Genomic DNA, 18,787 nt, shown 5'->3' with positions numbered 1-18,787 from the left:
TTTCTTCCTCATTATCAGACTTGAGATGCAGTTCTTTGAATGCTGAACACAACTAGGGCAGGGTGTGCTAACAATCTAGCTTTCAAAAGACCACCCCAGCTTTAAGAAGCAACTTCAGTTCTGGATTAATTCCTTTGGCTCCTTGCACACCTGAGATATACTAGTCTAAGGTTCTTATCTCTAATGAAGTATTACTGGCTTAACTCTAAGGCACATGCCTATCCTCAGTCCCTCTTGTGTTTCACTTGGTCTTCCAAGAGACCTCTGTATTCAGCTTTGGAGATCCTGTTCCTGTTTAGATAACTAAGGCATATCATTTAAAACCCTTCAAGTTTAAAATATTCCATGCATCATATATCTTAGCTCTATTCTGCAACACTTTGTGCATTCTCAGAATTTGACAAGAGACCCTATGCAGCTTCTTCAGATATTATGAAGATTTGGGGGGAAAAAAAAAAAAAAAAAAAAAAAGCACTGGAGTAACTTGCTTACTCCACATGAGATCAGAATAAATTAGAAGACTAGCTGCTCCGTTCTATTGCCACCTTCTTCATTAGGGAAAAAAATCAGTTTAGAATGAAGTCCCTTCTGAACAGAGCAAAAATCCTAAACTGAACTAAGCTGCAGTATGTGCAATTTTCAAGATTTGTTGGGGAAAGAATGAAAATATATTCTTCAAGGCAGATTAACAAAATTAAGCACCGAGGAAACAACATATTTGTCATGTCCCATATCTTTAAAAAAAAAATTAAAAATACTGAAAAGAATAACATTTTAAGTTCTCATCACCACTCTTCCAAAAACCTACCTAAGGCAAGCATAGTTTTTTAGAATAACAATTACTCAAGTTCTGTTTTTAGTTATTGTAAGTATTGTCCAAAACTTAAGCTCAATTATTCCACTTTTTGGGAAGCAGTCACAAATATGGCAGAAGAAAAAGAAAATAGGGTCAAGGTCTGCACGGTGGTTTTATGGCAAGCTAAAAGATTAAAATGGTTGGATCTTTGCAGGGACAGTAGAGGTGGATATTTGAGAACAGGCAAAGTCTTCCAGTAATTTTACCCAAACCTTTCCAAAATCCAGCAGTTTTAGTGTCTCTGAGACAGCCACATCAGTTCCACCCAAAAAAAGTTGAGCAGCAGTACAATTCTGAAGAGGACTGAAACATGCTATTATTTTACAGATTTTTTTATATACATATTTTCACATCACTGTAGAATGTCTTTTCATCCCCACTACATTGCTGGATGACCTGACAGCTTTTCTAATTCAACTCTTGAATTTCTTCTTTGCACCTTCTGGTTTTCAGGTCAGCTCCTGCTTACAGTCTTTGTAATATATTAGAACATACCTTTTCTATTTTGATCACAGCAATGCAGTCATTCTTGATCACTGTATAGTAACAGATCTAACATTTAAAGCTTTTCAACTAATGAGAATGTACTGTAAACCAAAAATTTGTATCATCTAAATCAAAGTTTTTATATTTTCTTTTTGCTACTTAAGTGTCTGGATTGAAAGACTCAGAATCAGAAACAATAGTGAAAAAATGCATATAAAAAAGGATCTGTTCATTTTTCCAAATTACATCTTGATATTCTGCATGATGAGATAAACTTTGCATCATTCATTTACCTTAGTTTTGGTTCCTTCAGGATAAGTGAGGGTAAGAACTGGCCTAGAGCATAAGCTTTAATAAAAACATATATTTTGGGTAATAATATACATTTTTACGCAATCATGTTAGTATACACGAGAAGATAAATCCTAAACTAAAAAAATGTGCAAGATCATAGGGCATCACTAAAAGTTAGCACTATCAGTATTTTACTAACCTGTTTAATATATTCAATGAGATTTGGAATACAGTTAATTTCAAATCTAAGATTTTTCAAAGGTTCGAGCCACTTGCTAAGTTCTAGGGGAAGAAAAAGAAAAAGTTACTTACATTTAATCAAATATTTTGTCAACGCATTTATTAACATAAAACTTTTTGAAATGCAAATAGACTTAAATTACACAACAGGTCCTAAGCCCAAATGTGAAATTTCAGGCACACACTGTAGTCATAGCCAGCTGAAAAGCATCACCAAAAACAGTAAGACTTCAGAACAGTCGATCCATCTCTTGCTCATGGACAAAATTCTGCTCAGATCAAGCTGAACACTCATATAATTTTCAGATTATTTGTATTATCTGTGATTAAACGTATTTTAAAAAGGACACTAAGGGTCCCACTATCAGTAAAGAAAGAGACAAGGACCAAAGCACATTCCCCCTGATGTTCATAACAGGTTGTTACAACCCGATTCCAAACCTTCCTTTAAGTGCCCAAATGGAGCCCATCCCCGTTAATAGGACATATTCTCTCAGAAAGTTCTTATACACTGATATACTCTTAGTCCAAAACAACCTGAATGTCCTAACGTCTTGAGCAACTTTTCAAAATCCATTGTTCTCAAAAAACGTTCACAAGAATGAGAAGGTTCAAAGGTCAAACAGGTGGGAATTGACAACTATTTTCAGTTTGACTTCATGATTTGGTTTAATAAACTAGCCCCTCTTCTCATGAAATGGTCTAATGACCAGGCAAAGAGAAAAGAAATAGGAGCCCAGCAGAAGACGAAATCAAACTAAAACTTTTGAAGAGTTCTGATTTCTTTTAGCGCACTTAAGCTTTGGAAGAAATTAATGGTACATCTATACCAGTCAATTAAGCAGTGGAGAGAACACTCCTGCACACCACAGCTTCACTGTTCAGGTGCCAGAATGGTCTCCAGCAGCATTTTGCTTGACCAATAACTCAGGCCTGATCTGTGAATCAGCACAAGCCATGGAATGTCCCCAAGAGATAATTTGGAGGCCAAAGGTTTTAATAACAGGGACCTAGAGCATGCCAGCTGGTCTAGCTGCCACAAAACAGTCCCAGGAACATTCTTTTTCTTAGTATATACAAAGCCTACATCACCAAAGGAAACAATCAAAGTAAAGTCAGCTCACTGACTGACTAGTCCATTTTTACTAAAATTTGCTGCCCTAAGTTATTTTTGACATAGAAATAATTGCAAACTTCCTGTAATTATCCAAAATTCACAGCAGTTAATATTACTTGAAAAATATTTTAACTAGAAAGAATTTCCTATTGAACTCTCATTAACAGAAAAGAATTACACATCATCTCAGTGACTCAACTAAACAGATGCAGCTGGAAAAGGAATTTCATTATATACATTATCCAAACCAGATGATTGTGAAGTACCAATTACCCACGTATAAAAGGTTTCTTCTATACATTCAAACAATTCAGTTGATAATGACATATACTGTACCTTGCAATTTGGTGTTATTTTCATCTGCCTTACAAAGCTTCAGCAAAGGCGCTGAGTGCTGTTCCAGCATTTGGACATCACTGGAAGATTGAACCACCAGCAAAACAAGGATGCAGGCATAATTATAAGCAACCGACTTCTTAGACTTCGAGTCCCTGAAACAAGGATAAAGATTTTCTTTAAGTCTCAGCTAATGCAACTGGTATTTCTTAGATTACTCATTCTCTGACCCTTAGTAATCTACCTACAGAACTCTTGCCTTTACCAAGGCTTGCACCATATAATCATCATAAAAAAAAAAAACACCTCCTATACTATTTGAAAAATGAAAGCTCTTTGATTTACATTTACTTCAGCATTCAGAAAGGAGAACTGTGAGCACTCACTAGAATCAAGTAACAAGCAAATCTGTTTCCGTAACTTTGTTTTTCAAATCTTGCTTTAAAAGCACTGCAACCTAGGTAGTAGCACTGCCTGTCCAGAGAAAACAATGGCTGTGTTTTTAACACTTACAAAAACTTCGGGAACTGAGAAATACCCACCCCACCACAGAAAAGTCTGCAATGCTGTTTCCCCAGGCCTTGTTTCACAGTCAAATGTTATGCTTGAATGAAAACTGTCTGCTTATTAATCTTTTCTTCTCAGCCAAAAGTCTGACATGTATCATAGCACCTCTCTGGATGACCTATGTAATTTCTGGACATTAGGTACTTGATCACAAATGACAGGCCTCATTTTCTATTATGCTATTCTACTTAAGAGTTTTTACAAAAAGATCATGGTCTAACAGAATGAAAGGTTTTCTTTTAGACTAATTGAACCATTTTTAGGGGTAAATACCTTTTAAATGTAAAAACCTACAGAAGGTAAATAAATACATAAGTTACCCTAAGGCTTCTTTGGAGTAGTACTCCATTAAAGTTATAAGACTTTGGAGGTTTTTCTCCAGACTGAACACATGAGCCACAGCAGATCGTCCAACAGGATTAAAGGTAATCAAGTAAAGGTTGTGAAGTGTTCCCAACAGATCCGAATGGTCAGTTTCTTCACTGGCTGTGCACCGCTGAAAGTGGCAGAATAATTCAGAAATGCACTGTAAAGTCTGTGTTGAATGCAGGAGCCACAGGGCAAAAGTATCCTCGTTTGCACCATCTGATTGGAGACCTTCCTCTTGATCCGGATCAGACAACTGACAAAGAGCTCTAACCAACAAATTTGTTGCTTCGTACTCAGCAAGAAAGAAAAGAAGACCCTTCTGTGACTGTGCTAGGAAACGCAATACATCTCGTATAGCTGGAAGCACACCTGGATGAGCGCTTGTCACTGGAATAGACAGTAGCAAAGTAATGCATTCCAAGAAATGGTGACTATGAAGATACCTGCAAAAAGGTACAGGAAAAGAATCAGCAATATTACAACCAACTGTCAACATTGTATAATAACAGAATATAAAATTATATGCTTCCTAGCTTCAGCATCTAATCTTCTGTGGACTGTGAGAAGTAACAACCAATTGTGAAGTAGTAAAAAAATTCTAATCATAAAAAATATAACTGCTATAATAGCTACAAGAGCTAAATTCCTGACATATACAGTACTGATTACAAAAAAAAAAACAAACACTGAAGCACCTTATCAACACAAAAAAAACCTTTGTCTTTTATTAAATTCATTGTATTTGAATTATCGTTAACACTGGGTTTGTAGTTTTTTAATGTGCTAAGAAAACAATTAAAGTATACGAAAGGGGTACCTTGAAGGCTGCTTTCTTTTAGATACTTATATTCAGCTCTGACCTACACTGCTACTATCAAAGAAATCTGTGAGTGTAAAGAGAAATACTTTCTAGATGGAAACTTGCTAACAGAGAATTAACCAAGGTAATTTTTACACGGCTGAATGCAGACAGGCCTCAGCTCCTCTCCCCATGCTCTGAAACAGCAAGCCACACTAACACAACCATGACTTGCAATGAGGGCTGAATTATATATCTAGCCAGTTCAGCATATAGACAGAGATGTTCCAGTTTGGTTTTATCCATATGCATAGACACGTCCCAAGACCACAAAGCGATAAAACTCCAGATCCATAACAATCTTCAACTGTGCACTTGTACAGCACCCAGCACAGCTGTCCAGGATCTGTGAATGGGACTGAAGATGTTAACTTTCCATCATGGGCATTGACGACTCGATTGAAAGCCAACAAATTAACAGTTAACATTAACTGCTCAATTCTCTCAGACTTTTATGAGAAAAATCCAGAATACTTTGGTAAAGTACAAACTGAAAAAATCTAGAAAAGCGTTAGTCAACAAGGTCATCCCTAACAATTATCTATAGCAAACTGGGGGGAAAAACACATCAGAAAGTGAACTTGCGACTGCCATACCTAAACAGGACAGGGTAAGGATCATCCCTTTCCGGAGGGCCTGTGATGCGTGCCATGGTTGGGAAGGATTTCACAGGTGGCTGAATCATTGTATGAGGAGCAGTTTCCATCAAATGGAAGATTTCTTCAAGAAGGCTAACAAGCTTTTCCACCTCTCCTTCACTTATATTAGAAGATTCCAAAAGATGATCCATATCCATAGGAGCCTCCACATCGTTTTCATATTCTTGGTTGGTTCTGTCAAGTCCTGTCAAGTCTTGGTCCTGCTCCGGCTCAGTGTGATTAGGAAGAGAAGGGGTGTTCTCTGCTAATTGATCAACCACCTTTTTAATATCTGACAGAATCTCATAGAAGTGACATTTCTGGAGAATTGCAGAACCAGCAGTAACTACTCTCACAGTCTGATCTAATAGTATGAGTTCCAGGAGTTTCTGATAACCACTTTTTTCATGTACATCTACACTACCTCTTAGAAACATTTCCATTCCCTCAGTCATACTAATAACACTATCCAAAGCTTTGAAAGCATTAAGTTTAAGGGAAGATGATACATGATCTGCAAACAACAATTCAAATAACACGTTAATAACTCCTGCCTGCAAGAGTGCCATTATTCCTTGAGTCCCACATTCTGCTAATGACGACACCAGTTTCGTCCCAGCCTTCAGCTGTCGGACATTCAAAGCAATGGGCTGTTTAAGAGCTACCTGAAGGCTTAATGCTTGCAGGGTCCAGTCTACTAGCTGGGTAATATACCCTTGCTTTGTGTCTTTCACTTGCAGGTAGCTCAATCCTTTCACGATTAAACTTGGAACTTCTTCTAATGCAGTGACCCACTTTGCACCCCTTTCCTCTTGATACAATTCCAACAGTTCAGTTAACTTAACCGAGGCTTCCACTGTCCCTGAATTTTCTTTTTCTGGGTCTTGGTCCTTTATTTTACCAACTTCATTCTCAAATACAGTCTTGTAAGGGCAGCTGAAGTACAAAAGAGGTCCAAGCTCCCTTTCGAAAGGCTCATATGTCACAGGAGGCACAGAAGCCAGATCCTCAGGAGTATATTCAATATCAAAGCTTGGATATTTAAATGTTTCACGTTCCAGATCAGCAATTCCATCTTCATCACTTGAGATTTGCTCATATCCATCATCTCCTAAGAAGAAAAAGATTCATTTATGAAACAAAATCAGTTATGGATAATCTTGTTCATAAATTCTGAGAAACTACTGAAACTAAATTTAAAAAAACTTGTAGTTAGATTTGCACAGGCATGGTGGGAACTTTGGATAATTCAAGAAGGTTACTGACATTCTTACATAAACATTAATGACAAATAATACACATTCTTGGTGAGTCAAACAATTTTACTTAATTTTTAATTAAGAAATCATTTGTTCCACAGCTTTCCACTTTTTCTTAACAAATCAAGTAACAAGGTTCATTCTCACCTATAAAAGTTGCATCTATTTTTTGATGCAACTATCTATCGTACAGAAGGTAACAGGGAGACTGACTATAAAGAAATATATACTCCACAGTAAAATACTGTTCTCTTTGAGAGATGTCAGAACTGTAAATACAGTATGCAACAGTACAGTCACCGAGGCAAAATGAGACCTAGCTCTCTTCACTCCTAGTCATCATAACAATACAGCCATCAAAATTTTGTAAACTAGTTTTCTTTCTTTTATTTTTACAAGATTACTTACCTTCACCTTCCTCTTCCTCTTCACCCTCTTCTTCATCTTCTTCTTCCTCCTCTTCCTCCTCCTCCTCAGGAATACTCTCTACTGTATGCCCATCATCTTCTTCCTCATCCTCCTCCTCCTCAACATCCACATCCTCTTCTTCATCCTCTCCTTCTTCTGGTTGATCTTCTTCTACTTCTCCCTCATCAGAATATTGACTTTCTGGATGAATGGATGTCCGATCAGGAGAAATGGGCTCAAAGTAATCCTCCCTATGGTCAACATCATCTTCTTTTTCCCCAACCACTAGGAAAAGAAAAATACAAAGAAATAAGAATAATTCTCTGAAATCTAATGCTCAATAATAGGTCTTATGATACTGCATTATGCAGTGGAGATACAAAAAGAACATCTTGAGGAAAAATTCAGATGACTTGGCTGAACACTAACAACAATTACTCCAGTAAGACTATAAGAATTATGTAAAGAGTTCTTTGTACTTTTAATCGATACGGAGACCTGAGAACTCAGCAGATAATGCAAACAGAGGGATGGAGGAGGATAATGAATACCAAAATCAACAGCAACTTTGTATAAAACATGATCAACTAGTGTATTGGTCAACAGCTGATACTCTCAAATATACTAACTCTTAAATAGATACAACTTAACATACCCAACAGGTTTTCTTACAAATCTCTTTCCTAAAACTGAATCTGTCCATCAGCAGTAAAAGCAGACAGAAAACATACCACAGGGCAGGAACACAGAATTCTACTTCCACTAAGCAGTGATGTGCAGCAGATAAAACAGTGTGCTCTCATTCTACCTGACACTGGCATAGGTTCATCCTCATCATCGTCAGGAGGAGGGGGGCCTGGAGGTGTCCTTGGTCCCCTAGGTTGTGGTCTTGGAGGGCTGCCATTGAACTGGTCTTCTTTCTCCCCATCAACTGTATTTATTATGAAAACAAAAATTGCATTTAGTGGAATCACAGGAATAGAAATGGGACATTTTAGTATTTCAGTGCTAGTTTTCACTAGGAAACACCTTTATTTCTCAGCTGTATTTCAATAAAGTAGTATCTGAAGCAGTTTTCTGAAATAATTTCTGATGTAAACACAAATAGCAAGGTTATTAACACTACAGATGTTTGTCAATATAACACCGAGTTAAAATTAAGGTGAATAATTGCCATTTTTCAGCTTGAACAGTATCTAGCAATATTGTAACTCTACCAGTAATAACTGAAGTTACTTAAAAAAAAAAATTAAAAGATTAAATTTTGATCTACCAGTGATTTTTTACAGTACAGAATATTCACATCTCTGCAGCATGACACCTCTACCTTGAACAAGACAGTTCTAATTTTAAAATAAAATTAAAAACAAAAAAACTTGTTTAACTTGTTTAGTTTTAAAAACTGAAAACAAAATTACAGCACAAAAAGAAACTTGCTCATGAATTCATTCATGGCAATTCTAACACCAACACAAGCAAATACTTTTCTGTAATATAGTCACCTACAAGTCACGAAAGGAAAGTTAATCGTGACTGAAATTCTCTTGTTATGATTTTTTTGAAAAGAGATTTATCATCTAAATTTGAATTATTTCACACAAATTAAAATACTTAATTTTGACCATCATAGGGATTTCGCAACAGAGCAATTAACCCACTCTCAGAAAAAGCACTAGACAAAAATCTACTCAAAACCATTCAAAATAAGCCTAAAAAATAGAAAAATAAAGGACAAAGATATAAAGCTAGAAAAATAAATCCAGTAAAATCTCAAACGTGAAAGAATTGCTTTTTTCAGATGCAATAATGTAATACTGTTTAAAAATATTTCTGTCTTCTTCCAGCTAGTGCTAACAGGCTTACCATGTTTTGGGTTTCTTTTCAAACCAGGCTGTTGCTGGGGAGGAGGTGGTGGAGGTGGGGGTGGAGGAGGTGATTCTCTGTCATGACTTATTACTCTATCGACAGAGCCATATATTGCCAAAGTCAGACAGTTGTACCAGCCTCTTAGAACCAATCCATCTGTGTTGACCTGTTTTTTAAAAGAAAAAGCAGTTGAAAACAACACAAGAGAATTTCAGAAGAGTTTTTTTTTAAAATAGCTGTATCGGTATCTGCATAAAAGCAAGAAAGGAGAATGGAACACTACAGTATTCCTCTTCCTTGCATTTTGAAAACTAAGAAAACTTTAAATATATCAATCATTACAACGAATGACTAATCTTTCTCTAAAAGCATTCAATTCCTTGCAATATATTGCCTAATCTACTACAGCCAATTTATACAAAAAAAAAAAGAAAGAAAAACACCCTAGCGTGGGTCACACAAACACTTATCTGAATGAAATAAACCCAAACAGAACTGAAGAGGATGTGCTAGGTTGTGCCCTGCAGCCATAACATTCTGATTTATCATTGCTGGTAAGTAGTGTATACTCCTGTTGGTAATCTCAACAAGAACTGTCAAGCAATCAAATCTTCTGAGACTCATGTAATTTACATACCATCAATAATGCAGGCTTTAAAGTAATAAGTATTAGAACTACAAGCAGGTTTTAGAATGAGGTCTTAAACTGTCTTAAGCAATAGATGCTTTACACAGTGCTAACACACCATGCACAACCATACTGCACTCAAATGACAGACATGTAAAAAAGAGGAGGAGGTTTAAATGACACTGCATTACCTTTGCATTAGGTCTAAAAATAATTGAAGTATTTTCATCATATTCAAGGCTGTTAAATAAAATATACAAAGTTATTTTTCCATTAATACAAAACACATTTACAGAAATGAAACATCGCAGTACTGAACAGGAAAGCTAATAATAGAACACTGAACAATACACATGCTGAATATCAAGAGAGCAAAAATATTTATTTTCATAAAATACTTCTCCTTAACACATATGGATTCTGAAAGAGTGCTGTCAGTTTAAAAATAACAAAATCTTCTCATCTTTAAGCATGAATGTCTGTTTCTCCCACACAGATTGGATGAAAAGGGCAAGAAGAATACCTACTAGGAAAAGACAGACCAAACAAGAGAGGCATAGGGGAGACACATTTTCTACTGTGCATCTTCTGCACTCAAAAATTCTCAGGAAGAAAAATAAAAGGTAGATAATGAAATCATGAAGTAATTTGGGAACTACATACCTCCCCAGCCTATCAAAAACAGGGGCACTTGGCTTGCTGACATTGTTGAAAAACAAGTCCAGTTGAAATGTATGTGGAGATGTCTCTCTGGAAACAAAACAAAGGTAAAAGTTAAACCCATCGAGCTCCTTGTCAGAATAAAAGTAGGACAAACAAGGAAAAAATACCACCTTTCACTGTTTAAGTAATTCCCCAAAATGACTATAAGTTCAACACATACATGAACGTAGTTTACCTTTTTTATATAGGAAGTTTTATTGAGATACACAAGTTCCAGACAAAATAATAGGAAGGTGTACCTGAGTCAGACACCTCTTATCTTTCACTTACCCATAAGCTCTATTGTCAGGCAAACTGGTGTGAGCTCTTACTCCCGGAGGAATGACACGTACTTCATTTATATAAACGACACACGGAAAACGAACTACATCTATATTGGTACTTTGCTACAAAACAAAGAACAAAGAAAGCTTAAGAAATATAAAATGGAAACACAATAACGTACTCTCATATTCTTTGTTAAAAAAATAACCAAATTAAAGTGGAATGCTAATAATTATAAAATTCATTTCTGTAAAGAGTATAATTTCTTTGACCGTTAAACAGGAAAGATTTTTTTAAATAAATTTATGGCACTTTTTATATATTTAATATCATTTTCACAGAAAGTGTTATTGCTTCATTTACATGATCGGTTCCCTTTACTTGCAAGAATCTTTTAAACAGTAAAAGATTTTTTTTTTTAGTAGAAAGATATGTTGGTAAAGATAAAAACTGGAACATAAATTATTAGAAAAAGGATTTTGAGCATATGTTTCCCTTTTAACAAACCACATCAAATTTATAACCCAAGAAAAAAGAAAAAGTGTATGTGTGTTCTAATTTTAAAGATAAGAGAATGTTATATTACAAACATTATGTTAGAAACATTAATGATATTGTAAGTACTGTTTTGTTAGACATACAGAATTATGTACAATGTTTATTTCTCTGATTTTGCAACAACACTTTAACACCTTTTGGAAATAACATTTCCATTTCCAACACAGAAATAGCAAATATAAATACAACTTATATTTTGGCACTCCTAAAAGTTATGTTTGAGCAAACTAGGAAGTAATCAGAAAGTTACATTGACTTCCCGTGTAGTAGCCACCAAGCAGTTCTTGCTGAAAGTCTCCTCTCAGTAAACTCATTATATTAGATATTGCTATATTTAGATCATCTGTATCTATAAATTCGTAAAATAGGAAAAAATATTAAATATGTCCAACCTTAAGCATATAAATTTCTTAAACAGAAGGTCAAAAGCACATTTCTCATAGAATGGTTCCAATGTTGTATTAGCAAAGAATGCACTAGCAAAAAAAATCTCAACCAATATAAGTGCCTATCAACATAAGTAAAAAATTGAAATAAATAAAAAAAAAAAAGATCTGCGATCAAAAATTATATATCTTTCACGGAAAAACATCTTTCATAGAAAAACATCTTGGAAAGCAAAAAACAAAAAATTACAGGAATTTACATTACATTTATATTACAGAATTCTTTTATGAAGAATTCTATGCATACATCTTTTAGTATGCAAATACAGTATCTTGCCCTGGGGGCTGACATATTATGATCAGGATGGTAGAACAAAAGCACAACATGCTATGACAGGATGCACATTATTCCATGGAACGGGGTGGCTGTAATCAACAACGACAGAAAGTGTGGGAACTGTTTGCTTTGCCTTTAAAAAGGTACATATATCAAGTACGAGACACACGTTTCTGGGGGAAGACATACTGCTAAGAAGACTGTACCCCCAGCAGCACTGCCAAAAAGAGATGCATTCCTGGGACCATACCAAGACTGCTATCAGTGACCTTATCAAGAACACAACTGAGTCTTATTCACATTTCCTCCAAAATATTTTAAAAAATAATTACATGGGGACTGTAAAATGCACATTAAAATGTGCAACTAAACCAAATAAATAATTTGATTAAGAAACTAAGCAGCACTTTTCAGCAAGTGCCAGTTCTAAGGCAAGTTTCACAACCCATTTAGCTGGAGAACTATTAATAATGCACAAGGCAGCTTTTCTGCAAAATATAAAATACATTTTTTCTTTAGTAAAAGTTCAGCATAGTTCAGGTTTAGAAGATGTCATTGACAAAGATGAAAGTGCCAGAAAGTTATAAGCAATTTAAAAAGTTCAATAAGACAATGTGCTGCCCCAAAAGGGAACAGAAGTAGCTGGGGTCTCCTACTCACTGCTATTTTAAATTGTAGATTTAAAAATACATTTGGGTTTCCCTGACCCTGGTAGCTAAAAGGGACTCCAAAATAACTCCTGGTGTGTTTTTATGGCAGCATTAGCTCAAAACACTTCATTTTCTTTCCCTAACACCTGCCCACACACAAAACATCTCTCTCAGGTTGAAGTGCACTTCATATTTTCCTCATCTTGGTCATACACACTACCCTTGTCCCATCCTGAGCAGCACAATAGGCAGAATCCTTGGCAAATCTGCTCCAATGCAAGCAGCTTCAAGGAGACTCAGGATCCCTACAGCCCGCAAGTGGAAAACACGAAGACCTCTCACTGTCAAAGCAAGCTTAAAATACTCTTTTTGCTCCCGCTGCACGAGAATACACGTAGGCTGCACAAACCTAAAGGCACGCCTCACGTACACACATCCTCACTAACGGCAGAGGGGCAGATGTATCTCGCCAGTTCCCAGGATTCAGCCGTCCCTCTGACATCTTCCCCTGCAGACACTGCGGATCAGTGGATCCCCTTTATGCCGGCTAGCCTCTCCTCTTTGTTTTTCCCTAAGCAAGGGGCGAGTGAAGGGCGCTAAGCTCCCAAAGCCCGAACCTTCGCTCCCTCCCCGGGGACGTCCTCTGCTTCAGCCCCCCGCCAGCGGCGCCCCGGGCTGCCGGGACATTCAGGGCAGGGCCCCCCGTGGGGCCGCGGCGAGGCTCTGGAGGGCGAGGCGGGCCGCGCGGCGGAGGCGCACCCCGGCAGGCACCCGGCCGGGGATGAGCCCGGGCCCGGCCGCCCGCTGAGGCGAGGGCCGCGCCGGGCCTACACCAGCCCCCGCGCCGCTCGGCCCCGCCGCGCTCTGCGGCCCGCGGCCGTGCTCGGGGAGCGGGCGGCAGGGCGCCGGCGGCGGCCGAGGCGGGGGAGGAGGAAGGAGGGAGGGGGGAGGGAGAGCACCCCGCCGCGTTACCTCCGCGCTCTGGTGCTTGAACGTGTCCAAAAACAGCAGCTCCGTTGCGGTGTCCACCGCCATCTTGGCGCGGCCGAGGGGGAAGGTCTTCCGGACGCCCGCGCGAGCGCTTCCGGGACCGGCAGCACCGCTGGCGGGGCCCGGGGAGGGGAGGGGCGCCGGCGGCAGCGGCAGCGGCAGCGGCAGCGGCAGCGCCGGCGAGGCGCGAGGCGGGGGGGGCGGGGCGCGAGGCGGGGAGGGGCCGGGCGCGAGGTGTCGGGGCGGGGCGCGAGGCGGGGCGCGAGGCGGGGCGGGGCGGGGCGCGAGGCGGAGCGCGGCGTTGACCGTTACGCCCCTCCCGCCGCCGCCCTCCGGGCCCCGGGGCGAGGTCACAGCTCTCCGCGCTGCTCGGGGCCCGGGAGCCGTCGGGGCCCCCGGCGGCGCTGCGGTGGCCTGAACGAGAACAAAGCAGCGGAGGGGGAGCGAGGGGCATCCGCGGGGCTTCCTGCCCGCTCCAGGGCTTGCTCGCAGTTGGCTCCGCCAGTTTTAGCTCCCGCTCAGCATTAACTGCCGAGTGAACGCGGGAATGCAGTCCAGCTTCGGAAATTTATTTTCCAGCCTGTCTTTAACCCCCTTCGGCATAAGAAATTGGCACTCCTCTCCGACGCGTGTGGGACGATCCCGGACAGCCTTCTCACGGCGCTTTGCACTCTGTTTTTGTGCCTGCTGCCTGTTTGGGGAGCCAAAGCCAGCCCGCGCCCCAGAGATCGCGGCGGACCCGATCTCACGCAAACCCCGTGCGGCTGTGCAAGTTTTGTGCACCACGTCTAGGTGTGCAGTGACCGAGCGCCGCTCCGCGTGTCCTTGCGAGGCGGTCCAGGGAGGGATGCAAAACACATCTTCATTTGCACCAGCCACATCTCTGCCCTTTCCTTAACGTTAACAGTGACCATTAGACTTTGTTATCCATGTCGTGTTTTGGAATAGCTTCTCAAAGAAGTAAGCTGTTTTGTGTGTGCCTCAGGAAATGATAAGCCCCTTTTTGGTTTCAGTAGCTGAACTTGCTTCTTTCCCAGCACTCGGGAGATTCAATTTCTACATAGAAAAACAAAATCTTGAATTTATATATATTTTGCTAAACTAGCTCATCACCTTACAGATGCTACTTATGCTTGCCATGACTTATTTTAGTTATGCTTATAGCGCTCTTTGTGGACTTTTATGCAAGAATAGGTTTTGTAGATCTTCTCCAAACATGGGCACTGTAGTCCGTACCACTGCGCTGAAGGAGCACAGTCCCAGTCAGATGGCTTTTCTCTTGGGACAGTCTGGGACAATACCATAACCAGGTCCGCTAACACTAGTATTTTCAGTAATGGGCAGGGGAATTCCAGCCCTGCGTTCTCGTCTACACTGATTCCCCTCACTGTCAGTAAGAGCTACAGCTCTGGATGTGAGAAGAATCAGATTTGCAGTATTAAATGCAAACAGCTATGAATGTAATGTCATTGACTTCAGTATTTGGCTGAGCTTACAAGTCAGTGCCATTTCTGTGCTTCAGGGTAAAGCAGCAGTGTTTCTACATCACATGCAGTTGCATGATTTCAGGGAATGATTTAGATATCAATAGATATTTATTGACTGATGAAAATAGAGAAAACAAGCTGGTTAGCAGCAGTAATTATCTTAGATGAAAAAAGCAGTTAGTGGTAACCATTAACACGTTCCAACAAAATGATACAGCTCTGCTGATTCTCCCATTACAGTTTTAAAATGTTGATATTGTGAAAGTAAACATTAAGTGCCGATGGGGAAGAGTGATACAGGAAGCCATGGTGGGAGATCTGGCATGGAGCAAAGGTCCGCACAGGGAAGGATAAGGGAGAGTCACAGGCTCTGGGGCATTGGGATAAATAGAAGACTCAGACAGAGTAATAAAGCAGGTTGGGAGATGCAAAACTCAGGGTTGTGGGAAAACCTGGAGAAGATGAGATATGCAGAGCCATGGGTTTGTACCAAAGAAACCATGCGGTGAGGTGTTGAAGAGGGAGGAAGCCTCAGGAACAGGTGGAAAAAATAAGTAAGAGGGCACACAGATGTCTTGCTGCGGTGGGGGAGGTGGTGTTAAGACCAACTCCTTGGCATGAGACAAGACATGAATAGTTCCAGAAATTCCACAAAGTGTCACAGAAGGAGGTGTGGTGGGGAAGCAGAGCAGGTATAAAAAGGATTGCAAGAAAAAGCTACACTGAGATTAGCAAAGAGGCTGAAAATGAGAAAGACAGATGGAAGAGGGGGAAACAGAAGAATATCTGGTGAGAGACATACAGGCATGTGGTGCTGGGAGGAAGTTTGAGAGGTCCCCTTGCCTCAAAGCGTACTAGTGCGTTCCTGTCAGGAATAACACTGATGTCATCTGGAAGATGACACTTCATACAAAGACTGTGTTTAGTCAGGCCTGGGGATAATGTACAGGCAGTAAGAAGCATCTGGAATGGCAGTACACAAATGCCAGGAGCCTGGGCAGCAAAACACAGGAACCTGAACAACTGATGCATGTTGTCAGACCAGATACTGAAGGGATAAAAGAAACAGGGTGGAACAGGAACTGTGATTGGAAAACAGGCATTTTAGGGAAAGTGTTACTCAAGAAAGAAAAATAAAAGGTAATGGCACTGCAGTAGCAACTAGAGGTGAGTGGCTTCAAAAATAAATAAATAAAACACTGCTTAATCAGGAACCCAAGAAGCATAATGGGAATTAAAAACACTTTTAGGGTACAGTTTAATTTATGAAAGGGTTTACTATATGCAATGATAGCCTGCAGTAGCAATAAGCCGGGGAATCTGATGTCCCTCAACAGAAAAAGACAAGAAGGGATAAGGAGGAGGAAAAAAGAAATGCATAAACCAGAACACAAATAAAATACAATCTCAAGTAAAGGAACAGTTATCCATCCAGAAACTGTTCTCAGACAAAAGATAAGAAGGGCTGCATCCAGAAAAATAAGCAGGTGTTGGGAAGGAAACCATCTAGAATAAATGACAAAGTTACACTTCTCCTGAAAGAAGACCAACTGAACAAGCAAGTATTGTGTGGCATGCTCCAGTGTGAATTCATTTCAGAAACATACTTCTAGACTTTTTTACTATTTCAGGCATAAAATATAATTAAAAAGAAAGAACTTGCAAGAAACTAAGACCTGAGAGGGAAACTCTCTCTATTCCATTGAATCCTTCTGCTTGGGCTAAACAAAGACCACTAAGCAAACACTCTGTGTGAGGACCAAAGACATCATGTACCCCACTTCTCAGATGCTGTCTACAGATCTGTTAATCACTGTCGAAGACACATACATGGAGCAGATCATTGGGGTGTGTTTTGCTCAGTGCAGCAAAAAGTTGGAAAACAAATCCAGCAGGAAAACTAGGGTCTCTAACCATTCTACAAAAAGGGCAGAATTATCTCAGATGTTTTTTGACATCAGATTAATATGGCAGATTTCAACCGTCTCTTTTAAAAAGTGCGGAATCTCATGTGCCAGCTGTACCCCTAAAATTACATTAACTGCTATCAGTGAATGCCATTATTAGTATCCTGTGCCAAAAAGGGTGAAAGACAACCTCCATAGTTTGGCTACTGAAGCACGTAGACTATCAAGCAGGAATTTGGCAGCAGTCCATGCAAGGAGAACACACTGCACCAGGCCCAGCAAACTGGGGCAGGATGAGGATGCCAGCGAGTACTTGGAATATTCAGTGGTGGTTGGATCCCCAGCCCCAACGCTTATGAAACGTGTCCTGTTCCTTCCTGCCAAACTCACAACTGTGCATGCATTAATAAAGCACGGTGCACGCTGCGAACCTGTTCCAACACAAGGAACAGTGGTGAAGAAAAGGAGGACATGCACAACCATCTCAGTAGAAATTTAGAGAAGAGGCATCATGATGTTGGAAATACACAATGAGGTTCTTAAAGAACTAGATATAGTACAGGATTTCACTAGGGAAAATTAGTGTTACTGGTTTACCCTATATTCAGTAACCTTTTCAGTTACTTATTTGTAATTAAAAAAATCATCTTTTGAGCAATACATATTTAAAACATAAGTTGCACAGTGAAGAGAAAAGAAAATCACCAGAAAAGAGGATGTTGTCACGAAGAACAAAACAAAATCACGGCGGTTGCCTTACCCTCGAGGGAAGGCTGCGATAGCCGAACCAGCCACCTCCTAAAACACAGAGACTAGAGCCGCCGCGCCCGGGCGGCACAGAAGCCGAGATGCCTCAGCCGCAGGCAGGACAGCGGAAAGGCTAACATCGCTCACGTCCCTGCAGAGCCGCTGCTGCCGGAGGCGGCGGGCCCGCACTCCCCGCCGGTGCGCCCCGGGCCCGGCCCGGCCCCCGCGGCCGCGGCTGGGCCGCGCTCTGCCCGCCCCGAGGGCGGAGAGCCGCCGGGGCGGCCGCGGGCCGTGCGGCCGCCTCACCTCCGCTGCCGTCGAGGCGGAGCGGGCGGAGACGGTGCCGGCAGGCCGCTCCGCGCCCCCACGGACGCAGGGCTCTCCTGCAACGTGTCCCGGCAGGAGCGGACGGCCGCGGCCCGGCCCCTCGCAGCCCGCACCCCGCCGGGCGGCGCGCCCTGACGGCCGGAGGTGCCGCCCGGCAGGGCCGGGGCCCGTGGGTGCCGCAGGGGTGCACCGGGCACCCCTCGGAGACCCCAGGCGGCTTCAGACAGCGCCCGCCGCCGCAGCCGCGCACGGCTACCCCCGCCGCCCCCCGCGGCCGCCGCGCCCGCAATCTCGGCCCCGCACTCGGCGCCCGCCCGCAACCTCGGCGCCGCACTCGGCACCCCCCCCCCCCCGCCGCGGCTGCCACGTCCCGGCGCGGCGAGGCCAATGGGCGGCGGCGCCAGGTGCGCGCTACCTGCACCACGTGGGGCGGGGGCGGGGGCGGGGAGGGCAGGGCGGGCAGCGCCGGGCCCCGAACAGAAAAGCCC

The 18,787-nt window shown here is 41.5% G+C and overlaps 1 protein-coding gene across 1 annotated transcript in view; it reads right to left on the bottom strand.

Annotated features, from left to right (window-relative positions):
- The window catches only part of VIRMA (vir like m6A methyltransferase associated), a 28,231-nt gene extending 14,269 nt beyond the window's left edge, over positions 1-13,962 (bottom strand). The window contains exons 1-11 of the mRNA XM_064507733.1: positions 13,814-13,962; positions 10,917-11,032; positions 10,587-10,673; positions 10,115-10,163; positions 9,293-9,461; positions 8,238-8,360; positions 7,430-7,714; positions 5,721-6,873; positions 4,217-4,708; positions 3,330-3,484; positions 1,836-1,918 (exon numbers count right to left, since the gene is read on the bottom strand). Of these exons, the coding sequence (XP_064363803.1) occupies positions 1,836-1,918; positions 3,330-3,484; positions 4,217-4,708; positions 5,721-6,873; positions 7,430-7,714; positions 8,238-8,360; positions 9,293-9,461; positions 10,115-10,163; positions 10,587-10,673; positions 10,917-11,032; positions 13,814-13,876 (2,775 nt within the window). The 5' untranslated portion in view covers positions 13,877-13,962. The remainder of the gene's footprint in view (positions 1-1,835; positions 1,919-3,329; positions 3,485-4,216; positions 4,709-5,720; positions 6,874-7,429; positions 7,715-8,237; positions 8,361-9,292; positions 9,462-10,114; positions 10,164-10,586; positions 10,674-10,916; positions 11,033-13,813) is intronic.
- Between the last annotated feature and the right edge of the window lie 4,825 nt (positions 13,963-18,787).

Source organism: Dromaius novaehollandiae, chromosome 2, assembly GCF_036370855.1.
Source record: "Dromaius novaehollandiae isolate bDroNov1 chromosome 2, bDroNov1.hap1, whole genome shotgun sequence".
In the NCBI taxonomy this organism is placed as follows: Eukaryota; Metazoa; Chordata; class Aves; order Casuariiformes; family Dromaiidae; genus Dromaius; species Dromaius novaehollandiae.
The sequence above is the reverse complement of the archived record's forward strand: the minus strand, read 5'-3'. Positions and strand labels throughout refer to the sequence as shown.